The sequence below is a fragment of the Rhizophagus irregularis genome, chromosome 1, assembly GCF_026210795.1.
Source record: "Rhizophagus irregularis chromosome 1, complete sequence".
Lineage (NCBI taxonomy): Eukaryota > Fungi > Glomeromycota > Glomeromycetes > Glomerales > Glomeraceae > Rhizophagus > Rhizophagus irregularis.
Window position 1 is genome coordinate 5,949,261 of NC_089429.1, and position 19,095 is coordinate 5,968,355.

The 19,095-nt window shown below is 25.3% G+C and overlaps 3 protein-coding genes across 3 annotated transcripts; all 3 read right to left on the minus strand.

The window, feature by feature from the left end:
- Positions 1–2,805: 2,805 nt before the first annotated feature.
- Positions 2,806–3,134, minus strand: OCT59_001247 (uncharacterized protein; the record flags this gene model as incomplete). Its single annotated transcript, XM_066139426.1, has 2 exons — positions 2,806–2,914; positions 2,983–3,134. The coding sequence occupies 2 exons, from the start codon at positions 3,132–3,134 to the stop codon at positions 2,806–2,808; spliced, it is 261 nt and encodes an 86-aa protein (XP_065988830.1).
- A 283-nt stretch (positions 3,135–3,417) lies between these two features.
- Positions 3,418–3,651, minus strand: OCT59_001248 (uncharacterized protein; the record flags this gene model as incomplete). The annotated part of the gene is made up of 1 exon (XM_025311107.2): positions 3,418–3,651. The coding sequence occupies one exon, from the start codon at positions 3,649–3,651 to the stop codon at positions 3,418–3,420; it is 234 nt and encodes a 77-aa protein (XP_025174921.2).
- Positions 3,652–10,970: 7,319 nt separating this feature from the next.
- On the minus strand, positions 10,971–11,177 carry OCT59_001249 (uncharacterized protein; the record flags this gene model as incomplete). The annotated part of the gene is made up of 1 exon (XM_066139427.1): positions 10,971–11,177. The coding sequence occupies one exon, from the start codon at positions 11,175–11,177 to the stop codon at positions 10,971–10,973; it is 207 nt and encodes a 68-aa protein (XP_065988831.1).
- Positions 11,178–19,095: the final 7,918 nt, after the last annotated feature.

Genomic DNA, 19,095 nt, shown 5'->3' on the forward strand with positions numbered 1-19,095 from the left:
TAAATCAACCAATTGGTAACTCACTTGATTTTTTAATAAAAATGTAAAATCATATAAACTATTAAGATCCCATATATCTAATTCTTCGACTTTATGTTTAACTTATTATTAATGTCTGTTTTGAAATTTCAAAAATTATATCTACTAAAAATAATTTAAATCCTTTAACTATAATATGCTGCACGATGTCATAAATTTTATTACATCTCTATAAATGTTTAATCATTTCTTCTTCTATACCACAAAAATTACATTTTCAACTTTCATCATAAATATCCAGTTTCCGTTTTTTAAGATTTACATATGTTAGTAATTCATTATAACAGATTTTGATTCTAAATGATTGTAGAAAATGATTCTCAAATAATGTATATGTTGATTTAAACAATTTAATTTCAAAGATATTTTCCAATCTATTAATTCCAATAATTCTGGTTGTCTATATATTTCATTTCTATTTAACCCTAAGAACTCATCTATAAACTGAATATCCTTAATTCCTTTTATCATTAGTATAGAATTATGTTTTACTAGCATATCTTGTTAGCAAATTGTATCATTATAGGATCCCGTTTACTTCTAATAGAGGTCACCATAAAATTTTTAAGATTTATATGTAAATTTACTTTACTTCAAATTTTCCTTCTACCAAGTAATTTTACTACCTTTCCAATTACATTTTTAAATCATATATATTTTTACTTTATAAGTTCAGTAACATTTATAATTATAGATTATATAAAACATAATTTATTTTATATATTTAATACTTTTTATTTCTTTTAAAATTGGCCTAATTTTTAGATATAATTATTTTAAAAAAAAGTAAAAAAGTTTCTATTTAAAATAAGTTCAAAATTGATCAATAATTACAAATATATATATTATTTTTTGACAAAAAAAAAATAATAAAAAATAACTTTAATTTATCTTACTTACCACTCCCAACCACCCATCCTTTTCATTTTTTACTTTAAAAAGATAAATTTTATCAAAAATTAAATGTTTTTCAAGTATAGTTACTGCAGTTACGACAATTTTGACATTAATAATTTATACTACATATGATTTTTACATCAAAATATTGCAGTACATTTTATTTTGTATATATTTTTACAAACATTCTAGATATTAATAGCATTTTATAATTTTTTATATTACACAAATATCTATAAAAAATTCTTTTTTACATAATTATTTTTTTAATTTCATGTGTTTGTGTAATAAATTTGTATGTGTCTGTATTTGTGTAATAAAATTTTACGTGTCTGTGTAATGAACTTATGCTAAAAATAAATAAATAAATATAATAAATTTACGTGTTTGTATAGCAAAAGTATTAGACTTGATCCTTCTGAGGGTGTCATCTTGACCTGCTATATGCACGTTATCGATCACATAAATTTTACAATACTCTATGAATAGGATCGATAAAATGCATGCAGAAGGGTCAAGTTAGCATCACGTCTGATACTTTTGTGTTTGTGTAATAAAATTTTACGTGTCTGTGTAATTAATGGTGCTGCCTGAAACTAGAAAGTTTTGGTTACCTGACAAAACCAAAATGGTAAAACTAGTTTCAGAAAATTGGTCAATCCCGAAATTACTGAAATTATCCTAAATTACCAATATTACCCAAAATTATTAAAACTGTTTTATAATTAAATAATTAATTCGTGATCCATCTTTGAATCAGTAAAAACTACTAATAAATTTTGGGGAACTGGCTTTACAAATCAATTATCACTTAAATGGCTTTTGAGCTGATTTGCCCAGAATTTTTTTCTTTAAGTATCATATAATAATATTCTGGATATATTAAATGATAAATTTGCATCGTTAAATATTAATATCATAAGTTTGATCAACATATACTTGCCATTTAAGGCTACATTGTTATACAAATTAGCGATATTGCCTAAAAAGTAACCAGCCAAATTTGTATTATAACCCAACTGAAAAATAGTGTAACCAATTGCTTAAAACCAAGGGAATCAGGATTCATCAAATATTTTTATATTGAATGATTAGTTAAAAAATTTTTTCTTTAGCGACACTGGATTCCGGCCTTTAAAAATGCCATAATTATTCAATATAAGAGGTGTGACTAAGGTTGCTGGAGAAACTAGGGGGTTTTGGCAAGTTGGTGAAATGCTGAAATAGTAAAACTTTGCTGAAACTATATGAAAGCCTTATTAAAAAGTTGGTGAAACTCTGGAGAAAAGCGAAACCTGATAAAATTTATTATAAATACCGAAACTGCCAAAACCTTGCCGAAACTATAATAAAACTATAGTAAAATTTTGGAGAAACTAATTGTAGAATTTTGGAGAGATTTAGGCAGGCAACCTTAGGTGTAACAATCACAAAATTGATATTTTTTTATTAAAATGTTATTTATTTGCTGGTAAATAATTTATTTAAAGGTTATAAATAAGAAAAAACAAAAAAAAGTATTAAAATTATTTATTTCTATTAAACACAGGTCGTACTATATTTTGCTTATATTGAGCGATGTATCTAGTAATTTTGCAGTTCTTCTAAACTACTTTTCTCTAATAATTTGTAAGTTCATTTCACATTTCCTGTGTGCTATATCTATTGCTCTTATCTGAATTTCCCATTAAATTAATTTGCAAAATAATTTTCCAAAATGTATTAGTAGATTTCATTAGTTTGAAAACGGATCACGAATTAATAATTTACTGACTTTATGATTTTTACAAAATAAAGCTTTATTTTATTTGAAATTTATCATGATAAATTATATTTATTAATTTATTCATTTATCATTTTCCAAAATTGCTAAATCAACATACCATATACTTCTGAAATTAAGCACTTCTTTTGACCATAATACTGGCCAGTAACAGCATAACGTAGGCCAAAATTTTCATAATTCTGGCCAGAAGTGCTTATTTTCAAGATGTGCTTAATATCAGAAATATACGGTATTTTTCAATTAATACATATACATTATACTTTGGAATTTCAACTTCTTCAAAATATTCTTCATAACCACCTTCACCTTCATGATCATCATTATCATTTTCAATTTCAAAAAATGCCGATTCATCAATTAATTTTTGAATATTATCATTATTTTGTCTTGAATTAGATTCAGCTAAACGCATATTATTATTTTGATAAAAGTGTCGAATTTTGGCTATTAACTCAATCGTATTAGTATCCAAAGTCATCCTTTTTTTGTATAATCATCCTAATACAAAAAACATTTTTTCGTATGAAGCACTATGCGGTGTTACTGCAAATACTTTTAACTATATTTCTCCACTAATTAATTATGTTATATTTTGGCGAACGGACTAATTCACTATTTATTATAAAATTACTATGAATTAATTACGTCTGTTAAAATACATTACATCTGTCAAAATAAATTTAATTAGTATTTTGTCATTTTGACGAAAAGTATACTTTTAACGTCAGATCTCTCAAAAAAGGAGGTTGATCTTCACATGATATCCACCATGTACAAGGTGTAACCCAATTTTTAACAAATGCTATTGAATAAGTACCTTGTTTAGCTTTAAAATTCAGCATTTGAGTAATTAATATTTTTTGGTCATCAATATTATATCCCATATTTTCCCATAACTTTTGCACATACTCTGAAATTTTCGTCCACATATTCTTTAATCCATTACCTAATAATAAATATTTTTTTTTTAAAAAAAAAAAAAATTATGTTTACCTTCAATATTTAATAATATTAAATATTTACCTTGATAACCAGGATGAAGGAAATATGCTAATATATATGGCATAACATCAAAAGATTCTCAACGTTTATTGATAAAGTTTATTACATGATTTCGAAAATTAATTAAACCTCATTCAACTGGAATCTTCTTAATAATACTTGCTAGACGAATTAATGCAATAAAATAATCAGTAAAAGTAGTATTAGACGCTTCAACAGACAAAATGGTCTTTTTTAGCAGCTCTAATACTTTTAATACTATATTAACGTCATAAAAAAATCCACGAGAGGTAATTATTTTTACTATATTTTCTTTAACAACATCCTTATGATTATCTGTGATCTATTAATTTATTTTAAAATATTTTAATTCTTTTTGCAAATTAATAAAAGATAAATTAATATTCTTAATTACCTTTTCTAATGCCAGTTTTAAACGTAAAACAGAATCTGCAGCATCAAACATTGTCATCCATTACATTTCAACCCAAATTTTAAGTCCTCCACTTTCAATATTAAAATTTTTAGTGTACTTTACCAATAGAGCCTTTTCTTGGTGAGATTTGTTAAAAAATTTTACTATTTTGTTACATGATTTTAAAACTTTTTTCGGAAAATTGTGTTCTATTTTTTTAAATGATATAATTAATATTTAATTATTAATAACAAGAATATTTAGCAAATTAATAAAATAGTTCAAAAAAATTAACAAGAATTTACCAAATACATCTTTAGTGATTAAATTCACACAATGTGCAATGCAATGAATGTTAACAATAAATGGGTATTTTTCACTTATAATACTTTGAGCAAGAGCACAATTTGCAGCATTGTCTGTTACAATTGCTGCAAATTTATCGGGTCCAATTTTTTGAAGTACATCTTTGATTTCACTTGCTAAATTTTGGGCCATATGTTTTATGATTGAAAGATCTCAAAGTCGATATAAGAATTTGCACTGATCATAAGTCATTATTATGAAATTATAAATCAAGTGACCTGATGGGTTCATCCACCTGTCTAAGCCTAAAATTAAAAAGTAAAGAATGGTAAGTTTTTATAAATATGATGTAGTATGTAAATTTTTTTAAAAAATTAATTACCTAATGTTAAATTTGTTACCTTTTCAAGAATAGAGTTTACTTGATCTTCAATTTTTACTACTGCGTGAGAAAGCATGATTCCTGCTAATTTTTTACGAGAAGGTAACTTGTAACTGGGTTGAAGTTTTATAATCAAATCTACAAAAAACAGATTTTTAACAACTGCGAAAGGAGTACTGTAGCATACAAATGCTTTAAGTAAACATTGGTCAATTGCTTTCTATTTCTACTTTAATAATAATTCAACACTATTTTGATCAACATCCTAAAAATCGGTAATATTTAATTGTTCAATTTGAAAGTGTTTATTATCTTCTATGTCATCATCATTATATAATTGCAGGATTTTTTGAATATACTCTTTCTTTGTTTGCTCATCAACATTAAGACAATTTTTAGCAAGATGAACCTGAAGTTAAGGTTGCTTGCCGAAACCTAGGGGTTTAGGCAAGATGGCGTTTCACCGAAAAGCGAAATTCTGCCAAAACTATATTAAAGTTATATTAAAAAACTGGCGAAACTTTGGAGAAAGGCGAAACTGCCGAAACTTATTATAAATGCCAAAACTGCCAAAACTCTGCCAAAACTATAATAAATCTATAGTAAAATTTTGACGAAACTAATCGTAGGATTTTGAAGAGGTTTAGACAAGCAACCTTACCTGAAATTCTTGTAGTTATCCACGTGTCCACTTTTTTTCACAATAAAGGTATTCGGCTGCAAAGTGGCCAGCAATTGATAAAGGGGTTTTGATAAAATGTTTCCATATCAAGTCTTGTGGACGTTCAACTTTACTTTTAAAGTTTTGTTCAGGTTCTATTTGTCTAGTTCTTTTATTGGTTTTGTTAAGTGGCATACTTATCGGTTGTAAAGGAAAAAAAATTTAAAATGGAAATAAAAAAAAAGTTCGCTAAAATCTAATCTGATAACCAATTATTTAGACATCTACCTAATATAGGCATAATTAATTTTTTACGTAATTTATTATAAAAAAAAAGTATTTTTAAACAAAAATAGTGATAAATAAAAATGATTAGGGATTTCATCATATTTTGGGAATTTCAAGTAGATTTCAGAAATTTCAGAAAGAATTTTGGGAATAAACCAAAAACCTGAAATATTTCAGAATCTGAAAATAATTTTGGGCAGCACTGTAAACGGTCAAATATCAAGCATGAAAAGATGATAAAATTCAATCACCAAATATAATTGCCAAATATTAAGAACGAACAAATTAATTATGAATTGGCGTAGATAGATAAATGATTAGCTGAAAAGGATAAACATTTAAGAAGAGAAATGATCTACATGATGTAATATTTATTGAATGATTAACAAGGAACCAATAGATTGAGTAGGGAGTTGATCAATTGCGGCTTAGCAACCAGTTTATTGAGTTCAACAATAAGAACAATTAGAAGGAATAATTATAAGTCACAAAAGATAAATTATATAAAATGGAGGGATAGCGGACTAAAGGAACACGCATAATGAAAATACATAAAAATAATAATATAAAAGATAATATAAAAAGATAATATAAAAAGATAATATAAAAGATAATATAAAAGATAATATAATATAAAAGATGACATAAAAGATAATACGGAAAGATATAAGCCACAAAAGATGGAACATAACATATTAAAAATAGAAATATATTGAAAGATAGTATATTAAAAAGATGGAACGTAAAAGATGGAATATAACATATTTAAACAGAAAGATAGTATATTAAAAAGATGAAACATAAAAGATGACATATAACATATTAAAAATAGAAAGATAACATATTAAAAGATAGTATATTAAAAGATAACATATTAAAAGATAGTATATTAAAAGATAGCGTATTAAAAATAGTATATTAAAAAAATAGCATATTAGAAAGATAGTACAAAGATAATATGTAAAAAGAACATAAAAGATAGTATATAGACAGCACATATTAGAATAGAAAGTAGCATAAAATTTGTTTAAATAGAGAGGAGAATTCAAAGTAATTCCATATCTCTCATCCAAGAAATCATTGAAATCTCATCCACAATGTAATTTAGAATAGTTAATTTTAATTATTTGTTAATAAAGTATAATATTAATTAAAGGTAATAGGTTCGCCCTAAACTTTAATTAATATTCGCTTAATTAATTTTAATTGAATAAAATGATAATTATAAGATGAATTAAAATATACACTTTTGTAAAGAAAATTATCAAAATTTTAAAGTTGAAATAAATAGAATACTTCGTAGCAAGAGCTATCGAAGTTTGAAATTAAAGGTAAAGTAGATAAAATTGGGGAAAATTTAGAGAAGTTAAATTTTATTTTATATCGCTTGATGTTTTATACTACTATTAAACGTTATTTACGTTGTGAACTAAGAATGTTGTTGTATGTTGTTGTTATATGTTGTTGCATGTTGTTTGTTGATTATTTGCTTGTTTTATTGTTCGTTCGTTCGTTTATTCGTTTGTTTGACCATGAGAATGCCTATTCGATATGGCAACTCTGTAAATTGATAACAGAGGGAATAGGGAGATTTTAGCACTATTAAGAACAATGTTAATAAATTACATTTTATTTTAAACTGATTTTGCACTAGTAACCCTTAAATTAAACCTGCTTAATGACTAATCTATCTAAGATTAGCACTTAATTATTAATTAATTTAGGGTAAAAAATTATTTTAAATTATTATCTTATAATCTAGTAATATTTTAATGAACTTTTAACTATTTTATAGCCCTTGATATTCTCTTCAAAATAAAAAAAATCTTTAAAATTGGACTGGTATATTGTGAAATAATTGTAAAAAATATTTTTTCAGATGTGTTTCAAATGCCATATAGTATATTTTGAAAAATGGTTTTTTGTGTTTATTTAATAATGTATTAATTCAATTTTAAAGATTTTTTTATTTGAAGAGAATATTAAGAGTTATAAAATAACATAAAGAATTATTAAAATCCAATTACTAAATCACAAAATAATGTAAAATGAATTTTTTAATTTTTCTTCTGAATTTTATTACAAAATTATCAATAAATAGTGCCATTTTTAAGTGGATTGGTAATTAAAATTGTAAAATAAAAAAACAAAAAATTTATAACTCATATAATTTTTATTTATATAAAACTAAAGTAATTATAATATCTTTAATGTACTATAAAATCGTGAAAATAAGCACCCCTCAAAAATAAGCACCCCTAGTAATTTGTAACAGCACTTGTAAAAAATTAAAAATAAGCACCTCCAATAAGCACTTCTGAAAATTGAAATTGCGCAACTACTGGTAATACGTTAAAAAAGCCACTTTTATTTTTTTTAAAACACAGGTCGAAAAGTGAAAAATCAGGCATCAATCAGTCACCAATCGGTACCTGATTTTTCACTTTTTGACCTGTGAAATTCACTGGTGATTTTTTATTTAAAAATATTACTGGTATTAATTATTAAATATTTATTTTTAAATTTTATAAAAAACACCTTTAAAGAGAACGGATTTCAGTTTTAAAATGAAAATACTGTAAGTACAAAAGGAGGAACGCTTATATTTACTTAAAGAAATAAGTACTAACATTTCTTTTATAATTATTTTTGTAGAATTTTTAGGGTGTAGATTGTAAAATATAATATAGTAGATATGAGAAGAAACTTCAGTATTTTATTTAAGAAACCACACTAATGTTTCTTTTTTTTTAATTTTTTATAGAAAATATATTTTATTAGTTTCGCAATTTATAACTTATAGCAGAGTTAAGAATTTATTGCTGGTAAGAATTATAATTGTCAATAATTTTAGTACTATCATCTAATTCATCTAAATTTTCGTCTTCAAATTCTGTAATTAATTTGTCAATTTCTTCATAAACTATATCATCTTCAGATCCATCTAACATATTCAAAATAGCACATTTTTTAAAAGAATTAAAGATAATTTGGTCAGAAATAGCATCTCACGAATGTTTAACCCAGCCGCATACATCACTGATCCTTGCTTTTTTCAGATTACCAGCTTCAGTTTCACTAGCACCACCTTGACACTAAAGCTCCGCACGAGCCGGCTTGAGCTGCGCCAGCCTCAGCTGGCTCAAAAAAAATTCTGGTGGAGCTGCATCGAGAGCCTGTACCATAAAAATTTCGGTTCGAGCCTAAAGCGAAGCTGAAATGTGTACAAAAACCTGGCTCGAGCTAAACTAGACTCGAGCTTTATCTTCAGAAAAATGTTTCGCAACATTTTTTTTAAATATATTATTAAGAAAAACATTTTCGCAACATTTTTTAATTAAAACATTGAAAAAAATGTTGTTAAACGTTTTTTTCTAACATAATACTTTGAAAAAAACGTTTTCGCAACGTTTTTATTAAAACATTGAAAAAAAAATATTGCGAAACATTTTTTTTAAAATATATTATTAATAAAAAATGTTTTCGCAACATTTTTTTATTAAAAATATTGAAAACCGTTGCAAAACATTTTTTTTAAATATAATATTTTGAAAAAACGTTTTCGCAACGTTTTTTATTAAAATATCGAAAAAAATGTTGCGAAATGTTTTTTTCTTAAATATATTATTACAAAAAAACATTTCGTGTTATTTTTTAATTAAAACATTGAAAAAAAATGTTGCGAAATGTTTTTTTTAATATAATACTTTGAAAAAAACATTTTCGCAACATTTTTTGTATGATAACTTACAAGCCAGCTCGAGCCTTATGAGCCGAGCTTATTACCGGCTTGAGCTTTTTGAGTCGAGCTTATTACCGACTTGAGCTCTTTTCGAGCTGGCTCACGAGCCACTGAGTCAATTTAATTATGGCTCAGTTCAGGCTCAAAGCAAAATTTCGAAACCAAAATTTCACCAAAGCCAGCTCGGCTTATGCGAAGCTTTATTTGACACATCCATATATGCCATTCTTTTCGCATATTATCTTTGAAAGGTTTATTTATTGATACATCCAATGGTTGGCATATACTAGTTAATCCTGCAGGAATAACAGCTAAATGAAAATTATGCTGTTTGAACTTGTCTTTTATATTTTCTTTCAGATGATTTCAGAAAGAATCATATATTATCATAGCAGGTTCTTTTGACAGATTCTCAGCCATACGTAATCTAAGTAAAAATTTAATATATTTCTTCATTAAATCTGATGTCATCTATCCATTCTCTTAAAACTAACAGATGATTCCTTTTGAAATAACTTCATTACGAGAAAGTTGTTTTTCCTTAAAAATACAAATAGGTGGATATTTGGAACTATCTAAATAATAAAATATTTGTTAAATTTAAATAAATACAAATAAAAAGAAATTTAAAAATTCTTACCAGCTGAACAAGTTAAAACTACTGTAAACTGATTTTTATCATTTCCAGTAGTACAAATATGCACTGTTTTATCACCTTTATTATTAATATTCATATTGCCTGCCATATCAAATCATATGGAAGTTTCATCCATATTATAGATACTATTCAGATCAAAGTTATATTGTATTCTTAATCGTATAATAAAGCGCTTAAATTCTTCCAATTTTGCATCTGTATCTTCAGGTAATTTTTGCGAAATTTTAGTTATTTTTCTTAGTGATAAATCAAATCTTTTTATAAATTAGAGTTTAGATCTGTGTATCCATCTATCTATGGATATGTATCTATAATAAAAATTCAATATCCGTAATCCATATAAAAATTAAGTCTAGATACAAATAATTTTAAAAAAATTGAATGGATAATCCACATATTCATGTTATCCATATATTCATGGATAACTCAGATTATACGGATAATAATAATCATAGATAATACAATATTTTTTACATTTTCTCACCTTATTTGATATTTTAATATCTAAAGTTTGTTTCCAAAATCCAAACTCCTAAACTAAACTAAAGTATTACAATAATACCAGTTTATAAAGAAAAGGCATTTTTTATATGTTCAATTTTTTTAATTTGTATTTAAATAATAGTATCACAATGTCAATAATTGATAAATAGAAAAAGGCATTGGCATTAAGTTTATTAATGAGTTTTATACATAAATTTAAAGATTATTTCATAGGATTATCTGTAGATACGAGAATTATCCGCATATCTGTGAATATAAGGATTATCTACAGATTATCCATATAAAATTATTTATCCATGGATACTATCTGAAATAACAAAATAGATATCCATAATTTGTAATCCGTGTGGATACATGAATGATAGATATATGGATCCAAACTCTATCATAAATGATTGAATCCAAGTAAGGGTTCCTTGAAACTTATCATCTTCTGTTGGATATAATCTTTGAATTACAGGCTTTTTAAGAATTTTATGCATTCGTAATTTTACCATTGTATAATTAACTGCTAAGTCTTTTTTTCTTTGTTCAATTATCTATTTATATAACTTGTCTTCCGCCTTTGGATAAAAAGCCTTTCTACCAAATCCAATATATTTCTTTTTTTTATTTTCTTTTTCCTAATTATCACTTTGTTTAATCCATCTTCTGATCATTAGAGCATTTAAATCAAAATATTTTGCTTGGGAAGTTGCTTGCAAAGCTAAACTTCAAAATCCTACGATTAGTTTTGTCAAAATTTTACTATAGATTTATTATAGTTTCAGCAGAATTTCGGCAGTTTCAGCATTTATAATAAGTTTCGGCAATTTCGCCTTTCTCCAAAGTTTCGCCGGTTTTTTAATATAACTTTAATATAGTTTCAGAAGAATTTCGCTTTTCAGCGAAACGCTATCTTGCCTAAACCCCTAAGTTTCAGCAAGCAACCTTAATCTTGCTGCAGCATTTCTTCCATTTACTAGAGCATATTTAACTACTATCAATTTTTCTTCTATCAAATATGAAGTCCTTTTTCTTATACCAACCTTTTTGTTTATCATTTTTTTAAGAACAAGTATATTCTTTAGACACATAAAAAAAAATTAAGGGGTAAAAAAAAAGAATAAATATATTTTTAGACGTGTAAAAAAAAAATTAAGGAGTAAAAAAAAATTGCAAAAATAAGCATTCTATCAATTTTTGTGATCACGTAATTGCAAAAAAGAGATGCTTATTTTTACAATTTTACAGTAACTATTCTAAAAAAAAATCACAATAAAATTATCTTAGACTACTAGAAGTAAGAATGGAATATTATCTAATGAAAGTAGTTTTACATATTTATAGTAATTCAATAGAGAAGTCTAATATTTAATTTATTATTATAAACTTAGCTAAATAAAAAAAAAAGAAATGGATTTATAAATGATGTTTACTTTTTTTTTTAATAGTAATTATTATATTCTATAAAATTGATATTACCATTTTTATTTTATATTATTTTTTTATATTTTATACTTCAGTATTTACTAAATTTTATATTTATGAATATCAAATTTTCTTTTTCCTAACAAAAATAGTCAAAAAAAAAGTTACTATAGAAAGAATAAAAATTCAAGCATTATATCATTAGTAAAATGTTATTTTTTAGTAATAATTTTTTAAAATCAAGTGTATATTGTTTAGAAAGTAGAAATCAAATATTAAAGCAGTTAATAAAAAATAAAAAATATTATTAATATATATATATATATATTTTTCTTTTCTTTAGAAGATATTACAATACATATTGAAGTATTGAACACAAATATAATACAAGTACAACAAATTTAACAAAATTTGGCTAAAATTAATGAAATTTTACTAGAATTATCAACACATTTTTCTTTTGCTATTTCATCTACTATAGACTTCAAATAAATTGTATTTATCAATCAGATTTATCTGAATTAAAGTTTTTTATTAATTTCTAGAAATAAATGTGAAACATATATTTGCAAATAAATTTTACATCCAAAAGAACTCAATTGATCACTTCAGACTTGATAGACTTCTAAAATAAAAAATTCAGATCTAAATACAAATAAATTGAAGTACTTTTTAATTAAGTGAAATTTGAGTCAAATAGTAATTATAATAAATTTATTGTAAATAAATTATACAATTGTATGATAAATACAAAATAAAGATTTATTTAATACTAATATAAAAAACTATTTTCTAAAAGAACTTCAATTTCTTTAAAAAATCCTACCTAAGCTTAATCTTGTTAGTTATTCTCATATACTTTTTTTACTTCTTTATTATCTATCATATAACTATTTTTATATTTTCTTTATCTAATAATTCATCATAATCTTGATCTGATAATTCATTATAATCTTTAGTAATTTTTTTGATACCCTATTTTCCCAACTTATGAAAAATGATTTTAATCTTTCAAAGATACAAATTTTAAATTTGAACTAGTATTATATTTTTAATTGATGAAAGCTATTTGAATGATTTCTAATACAGTCAACTCCCTTTATAGTCACTCCTGTTATAGTCACATTCTACTATATAGTCACACTAGTTGAATGTTTAAAATACTTTATTATTAAAATCTATCCTATATAGTCACAATCTATCTATAGTCACTATCACACCTATCCTCAAAAATCTTATATTAAAAAGAACCGTTTATAATCACAGTTATATAAAGAATATATTAAATAACTTGGCATCTAATAATCGTACAAAGATGTATCATAGCTTGTTAGAATCGTCTCACTGAGACGAATTGAATGGTGGTAGTTTTATTCTTTTATGATTACTGGCTGACGAGTTATTCAACAAAATGTTAAACATCAGCATTATAATATTTCTTGATTTATGTTTACTGCACCATTTAACATTTTGCTAGATTTCTCGGTACCTAGTGATTGTAAAAAGACGATTTATAGCTCGTTGGAATCGCCTCATCAAGACGAATCGAATGGTGGTAAGCTCATCTCTCTGTGATCAATATTGACAAAGTTATTAATTAAAAACCATTTAATATTTTTTAATTTCGGAAATTGATCTAGTGATTGGATTTCGATGTATCTTATACCATTAGATTCGTTACATCAAGACGAATCGAATGGTAGTAAGATCGTCTTTCTAGGATCAATATTGGCAGAGTTATTACACAAAAACCATTAATATTTTTTAATTTCGGAAATTAATCTAGTGATTGGATTTTGATGTATTTCATACCATTAGAACCGTCTCATCAAGACGAATCGAATGGAGGTAAGATCATCTCTCTATGATTAATATTGGAGAAGTTACGATACAATAAAGTTTTAAGTATAATTCTGGCTAAAATTATATTAATTTTTGGTTGGAATTATAATATACAAATATAAGAAATTTTTTATATAGTCACATCTCTTTATAATCACCAAATATGGACTGTCCCAAATGTGTGACTATAAAGAGAGTTGACTGTACTTCCATTCATTTAAATATTCTTTTCCATACTAAATTTTAATGATTTTCAAGTATTGACATCCAATATTGCTTGTAATAAATGTAATTCATTACTTTTAAAAATTATAAAAAGATTCAAAAATTAGCAATAGATGAAATTTCTGCCTCTCAAGTTCACATATAAAATCTTTTTAAGGGTTTTTTTCCCATTATTTTTTAAAAATTTACTAAACACTTAGGTTTTTGATATTGTGAAAAAGGATTTTTAGTACTTGTAACCTAGAAAATGAAAGGCTTCTATTCTATTCTGTTAGAAATTAATTCTTTTAATTCTTTTAATCCTTCTAAGTCATTTAAATCATTATGTATAATCTTTAAAATCTATAAAAATTGTTTGTAAATTATGACTTATTTGAGATAATTGATGAAAAAACATTTGAATCACAACGTAATTTTGAAAGTTCTTTATCTCAGGGAACTTAGTAAAAGAAAATTTAATTCTAAATTTATTATTATAATGATATGTCAACTTTTTAAAGATGAAATTTGTGTTGTAAACAATTGGAAAATTTGCTTTGGTACTAAACTCCACTTCGAATCGATGAGAAACATCAGAACCTTTAAAATTCCAAATATTGACAGAAATTCTTCATAAGGCTAACAAATACGAATATAAAGTGGTTTCATTTTTTTTAAAAAATATTCAAAAATTTCATTTAAACATTTATAATGGAAGATTAAATGCCTTTTTTTTACTCCAAGAAGTTTTTTTCTATCCAGATTTATATGTTGTGACAATTGGTTTTCAATTTATATTACGTGATGCTAATGATTTGACATGACTAAAAATCTTAATTCTGATCTAATTCCGCCCAATTTTGTTATGTTCCATACAGGTATAATTCAATTTTTAATTTATTTCCAAAAAAAAGGCGAGATATTATATTAAAAGTTAGTAGAATACTTTTATTGTATCTCTAATAAAAATTAAATATTATACATGTATATATCTAACTACTACTATCAATGCGAGCTTACAATATGTATTTTAATTTAAAATAGCGAATGTTTATTTTTAGATCCATTAAAATTGATTAATACTTATTTTTGTATGTTAATCAAATTCATTTTTTCACTAATTTAAAAACAATTATTACATTAGAAAAGATCATTAATAAAAGAACATAGGAAATTATAATTTACCTTCGTTTCTACAATGATGCGATCAGGAACATTGTATTATTTTCTAATAATGATCAAATATATCACCTTGTAACATGATAACAAGTGCTTAATTATATCCAAATCTATCACAAGCAACACCTACATGATGTCAGATACAATAAGATTTAAAGATCAAAAGATACGAATTAACCAAAGAATTAGTACTTACTCAGCTTTCCATCCTTTTGATTCACTCTTGAATTTGCACAAAGTTTGTTTTTAGTACATACAATAAAACATTTTTAATTTTAAAAATAGACTAAATTTATTTCCAAATTCTCCTAGCCAGTGATCATATGGCTTGTCCGTCATCTTATCACGCTGATGCGTAAAATCAAAATCACGTGAAATTCCACCTCTTTGATTAATAAATAAACTAAATTCTATTCATTTCCTTCACTAAATTCATTACTAATGTTCTGATATCAGGTTCTTCTCCTGTGCATGAACATTCAAATTCATTTAGGAAAGTACCATAATTTTTAAAGAACTCCTTAAAAACATCTATATCTACTTTCCAGTACCTTACTCTCAACTTTCTAAGATTTCTTGGGCTAATATTGTTAAGGTAAAGAATATTTCTATAACAAAATATTGCTATTTACATCTGTTTCCAAAATCGACAACCTTTAGACTACGACACCTTTTAAGAACTTTACTAAAAATTTCTAATTCGGTTTCATCTTGTATATCACAGATAATGTTACAAGGTTTGAACAATATTTAGAAATTTTTAAAAGAAATCTGATCTGAATGTTCATAATTTTCTTTTCGTTATGAATAAGAAAAGGTATGATAGGCGATGATAATTCATCTGATGATAAAAAATTACAGTTAATAATTTCCAAGTCTAAAAGATTAGGAAAAACAACTTTCTTAAATTCTGACTTTTATATAAATTTGAATCACATAATTCAAATCACCTTCAAATAGTTTAATTTCCAGTAGTTTTCATTCTTACTTTCCTTATATACTTAGAAGTAACCAAATTATTTGGTTTTACATTTAATTTTTTTAATTTTTTTTTATCTTTAAGGAACTTTGACACATGAATCGTCTCCAAATATTGATCAAAATCATCTGAAAGAGATAACGAAAAGGTTGAAATTTCATGCGAGATTCCCGTAATAAGACTTATCAAATCTCTTTTTAAGAAATTTCCCTTGCATTTAAATTGTTTAAGTCTTGACAAGCTCCTTTATGTTTCTTTAGTACTGATTAAAATATATATATATGATACGTGTTCGAATGATATAATTCGAAGGAAATCAATTCCTTTGGTTTTTGTCATAATTAATTTAAATAAGACCTCAAGAAATATCAAATTTTCAATTTTAAATTGAAATCCATCGCTGTGTTTACTATAATCGTAAGATAGCAAACCACTATTCTCATTATTATAATCAATTTCTTGATTTATTGAATGAGAAGAAAATTCGTTTTGCTCTAACCATGTATTAAATTACATAGTATCACGAAATTAATTTGTCTGATAAAGGAAGGGTAATTGAAAGTTGTTCGACGTGGAATACCAAATGAATCTTTTACTTTTAAGAAGGATTGTGTTTTATTGTCTAAGTGAGATAAAAGAATTTTTGAGTAAACTTTGAAGCGCGCTTTACTATTTATATTAATGAATTGATTTTTCCAAAGATGAAGTATCCCAATTAGACACCATTCTCTATTGATCAAAGAAACGTTTAGTAACGTTGATGAATCGGATTTGTCAATATGACTTATAATTATATCAATAACTTCTACCATAAAAATTTGGCGTGAAAATTTGGGGTAAAAAAAAATGAGAGTTTATATAAATTATTTGTAGATCACTGCGGAGAGGCTGAGTCCGTTACACAATTAGTATATTATAAAAGTTAATAAAATATTACTTGCAATTGTTATCATAGTAATCATCGAACGAGTTAAAACCGGATCGGATCAGCCTTAAAAATGATAATCTGATTAAATCTACTCATATTTCACGTTTCGTGAAAGTAGTCTTTTTCAATTACAACAATAACGTCAGCCACCTCTTTTGATTGAAATTTAGTTGGATCTATATTTGCTGTTAAATAAAGCTCCGTATAAGCCAAATGATAAAAATTTTTTATTGAAATTTTATTTATTTTAGAACAAATATATTTTTGTAAAGCATTGTACGAAATTGTAAAATACAAACTATATTTACTATATTTAGTAGTATCTGTTTAACCGCAGTTAATATCCGGGTTGAAAATGGATTTAATCCGGTAAAGAAATTGTTCAACGAATATGATCCGTACGGATCGGATGTTTTACCATTAATATCAATTAGAAATAGCGGCAATTAATTTAGAGCTATGGTAGTGGGCACATTATTATCTCAATTGTAGTCTAGGATTGTTTAAAAAACAGAATCAGGCGATAAATGGTAAACCAAGCATCTTGGTTTGTTTCGGTACTCCAGTGATCAACCTCCAAGTGCGAAATAGGTCTGCACGTTCTAATGTTGATAAAAAGCGTTCAAGAACATTAGTTCAAAAGGCTCCTAACGCATCACACATTTCATCTTTAAACAAACTTTTAAAGGGAATTTTTTCCAAATACCTGAAAAAGTAATTTGAAAAATCTTGAAAGAATCTAAGAATCTATTCAGCCATTTTCCTGTCACCATAGATATTGGGTGTGGGTAATTTTTTATTTACTACCATTCCGAGATGGTTTTCATTCTTATCTTCTTTGATCTATTAGATAAATGATACAAAATTTTGGTTATTATAACAATAATATGCATTTTCCTTCTTATGATTGGAGACTCTCGTACTATAATCGTAGGTTATAGATCAATGGCCTTCTACGCTCTCGAACTTTAAAAAAAGTCGATGGAAGGAAAAATGCATTTAATGAGTCGGTCATTATTTTATTTCTTTATTTGGAAATTAATTTTAAATTCATATAATATTAATGCCAAAAAATTCTACAAGAGGGTTGATGATTCTTTATTTTCGAATCAAATACGGTCTATGGAAGGAAATGGAACCCAAATTAGGTGAATGAACACGTAAAATCATGAGTAAATAGAGGTGCTGAGATGATTAGCTGATCAAGAAAATGAAATAAAATAAATAAATAAATCGTATTAAATAAAATTTCGCATCCAGTTTGAAATTCAATTAGCTTATCCGATACATACAATGGTGAGATGTCCTCTAACATCAGTCAGTCATTCATCGGTTATCACCAGACCTGTATTGAAATACATTGGTCTTAAATAGTACGCGAATTAATTAAATTTAAATTTAGGTAAAAATAGATGCTGCTCTTACTTCATATACTTTCCACTAGCTTGATTGTGACGATGTACCACTGATAACAATATCATGTTGCTTTACAGGCGATTCAAACCGCTTGATCATTTTAATAATAAACAAAGTGGTCAGCATTAACACTATGGAGCTACCTCCATTATTTTTTTCAACACGTCTCGTTAAATAAATAGTAGGCTTTACAATTGGATTCGTGATAACGTATGTTAAATTCAAACTAAAAAAAACCAACAAGTTAATATGATAAATATTTAATATAAATTCTAATTTCAGTACAAAATGCATACTTTTCGGAGGAGATTTTTAAATATTGATTTTATCTTTCTTCCAATCCAATCTTAACATATAAAAACATTTTAGCCTTTTTTCTTTTTAAAAAAAATCGAACCTAACTTACATCAACAATTGTACTTTTTGACTTCATTGCATTATAAGTTGAATTTAATAC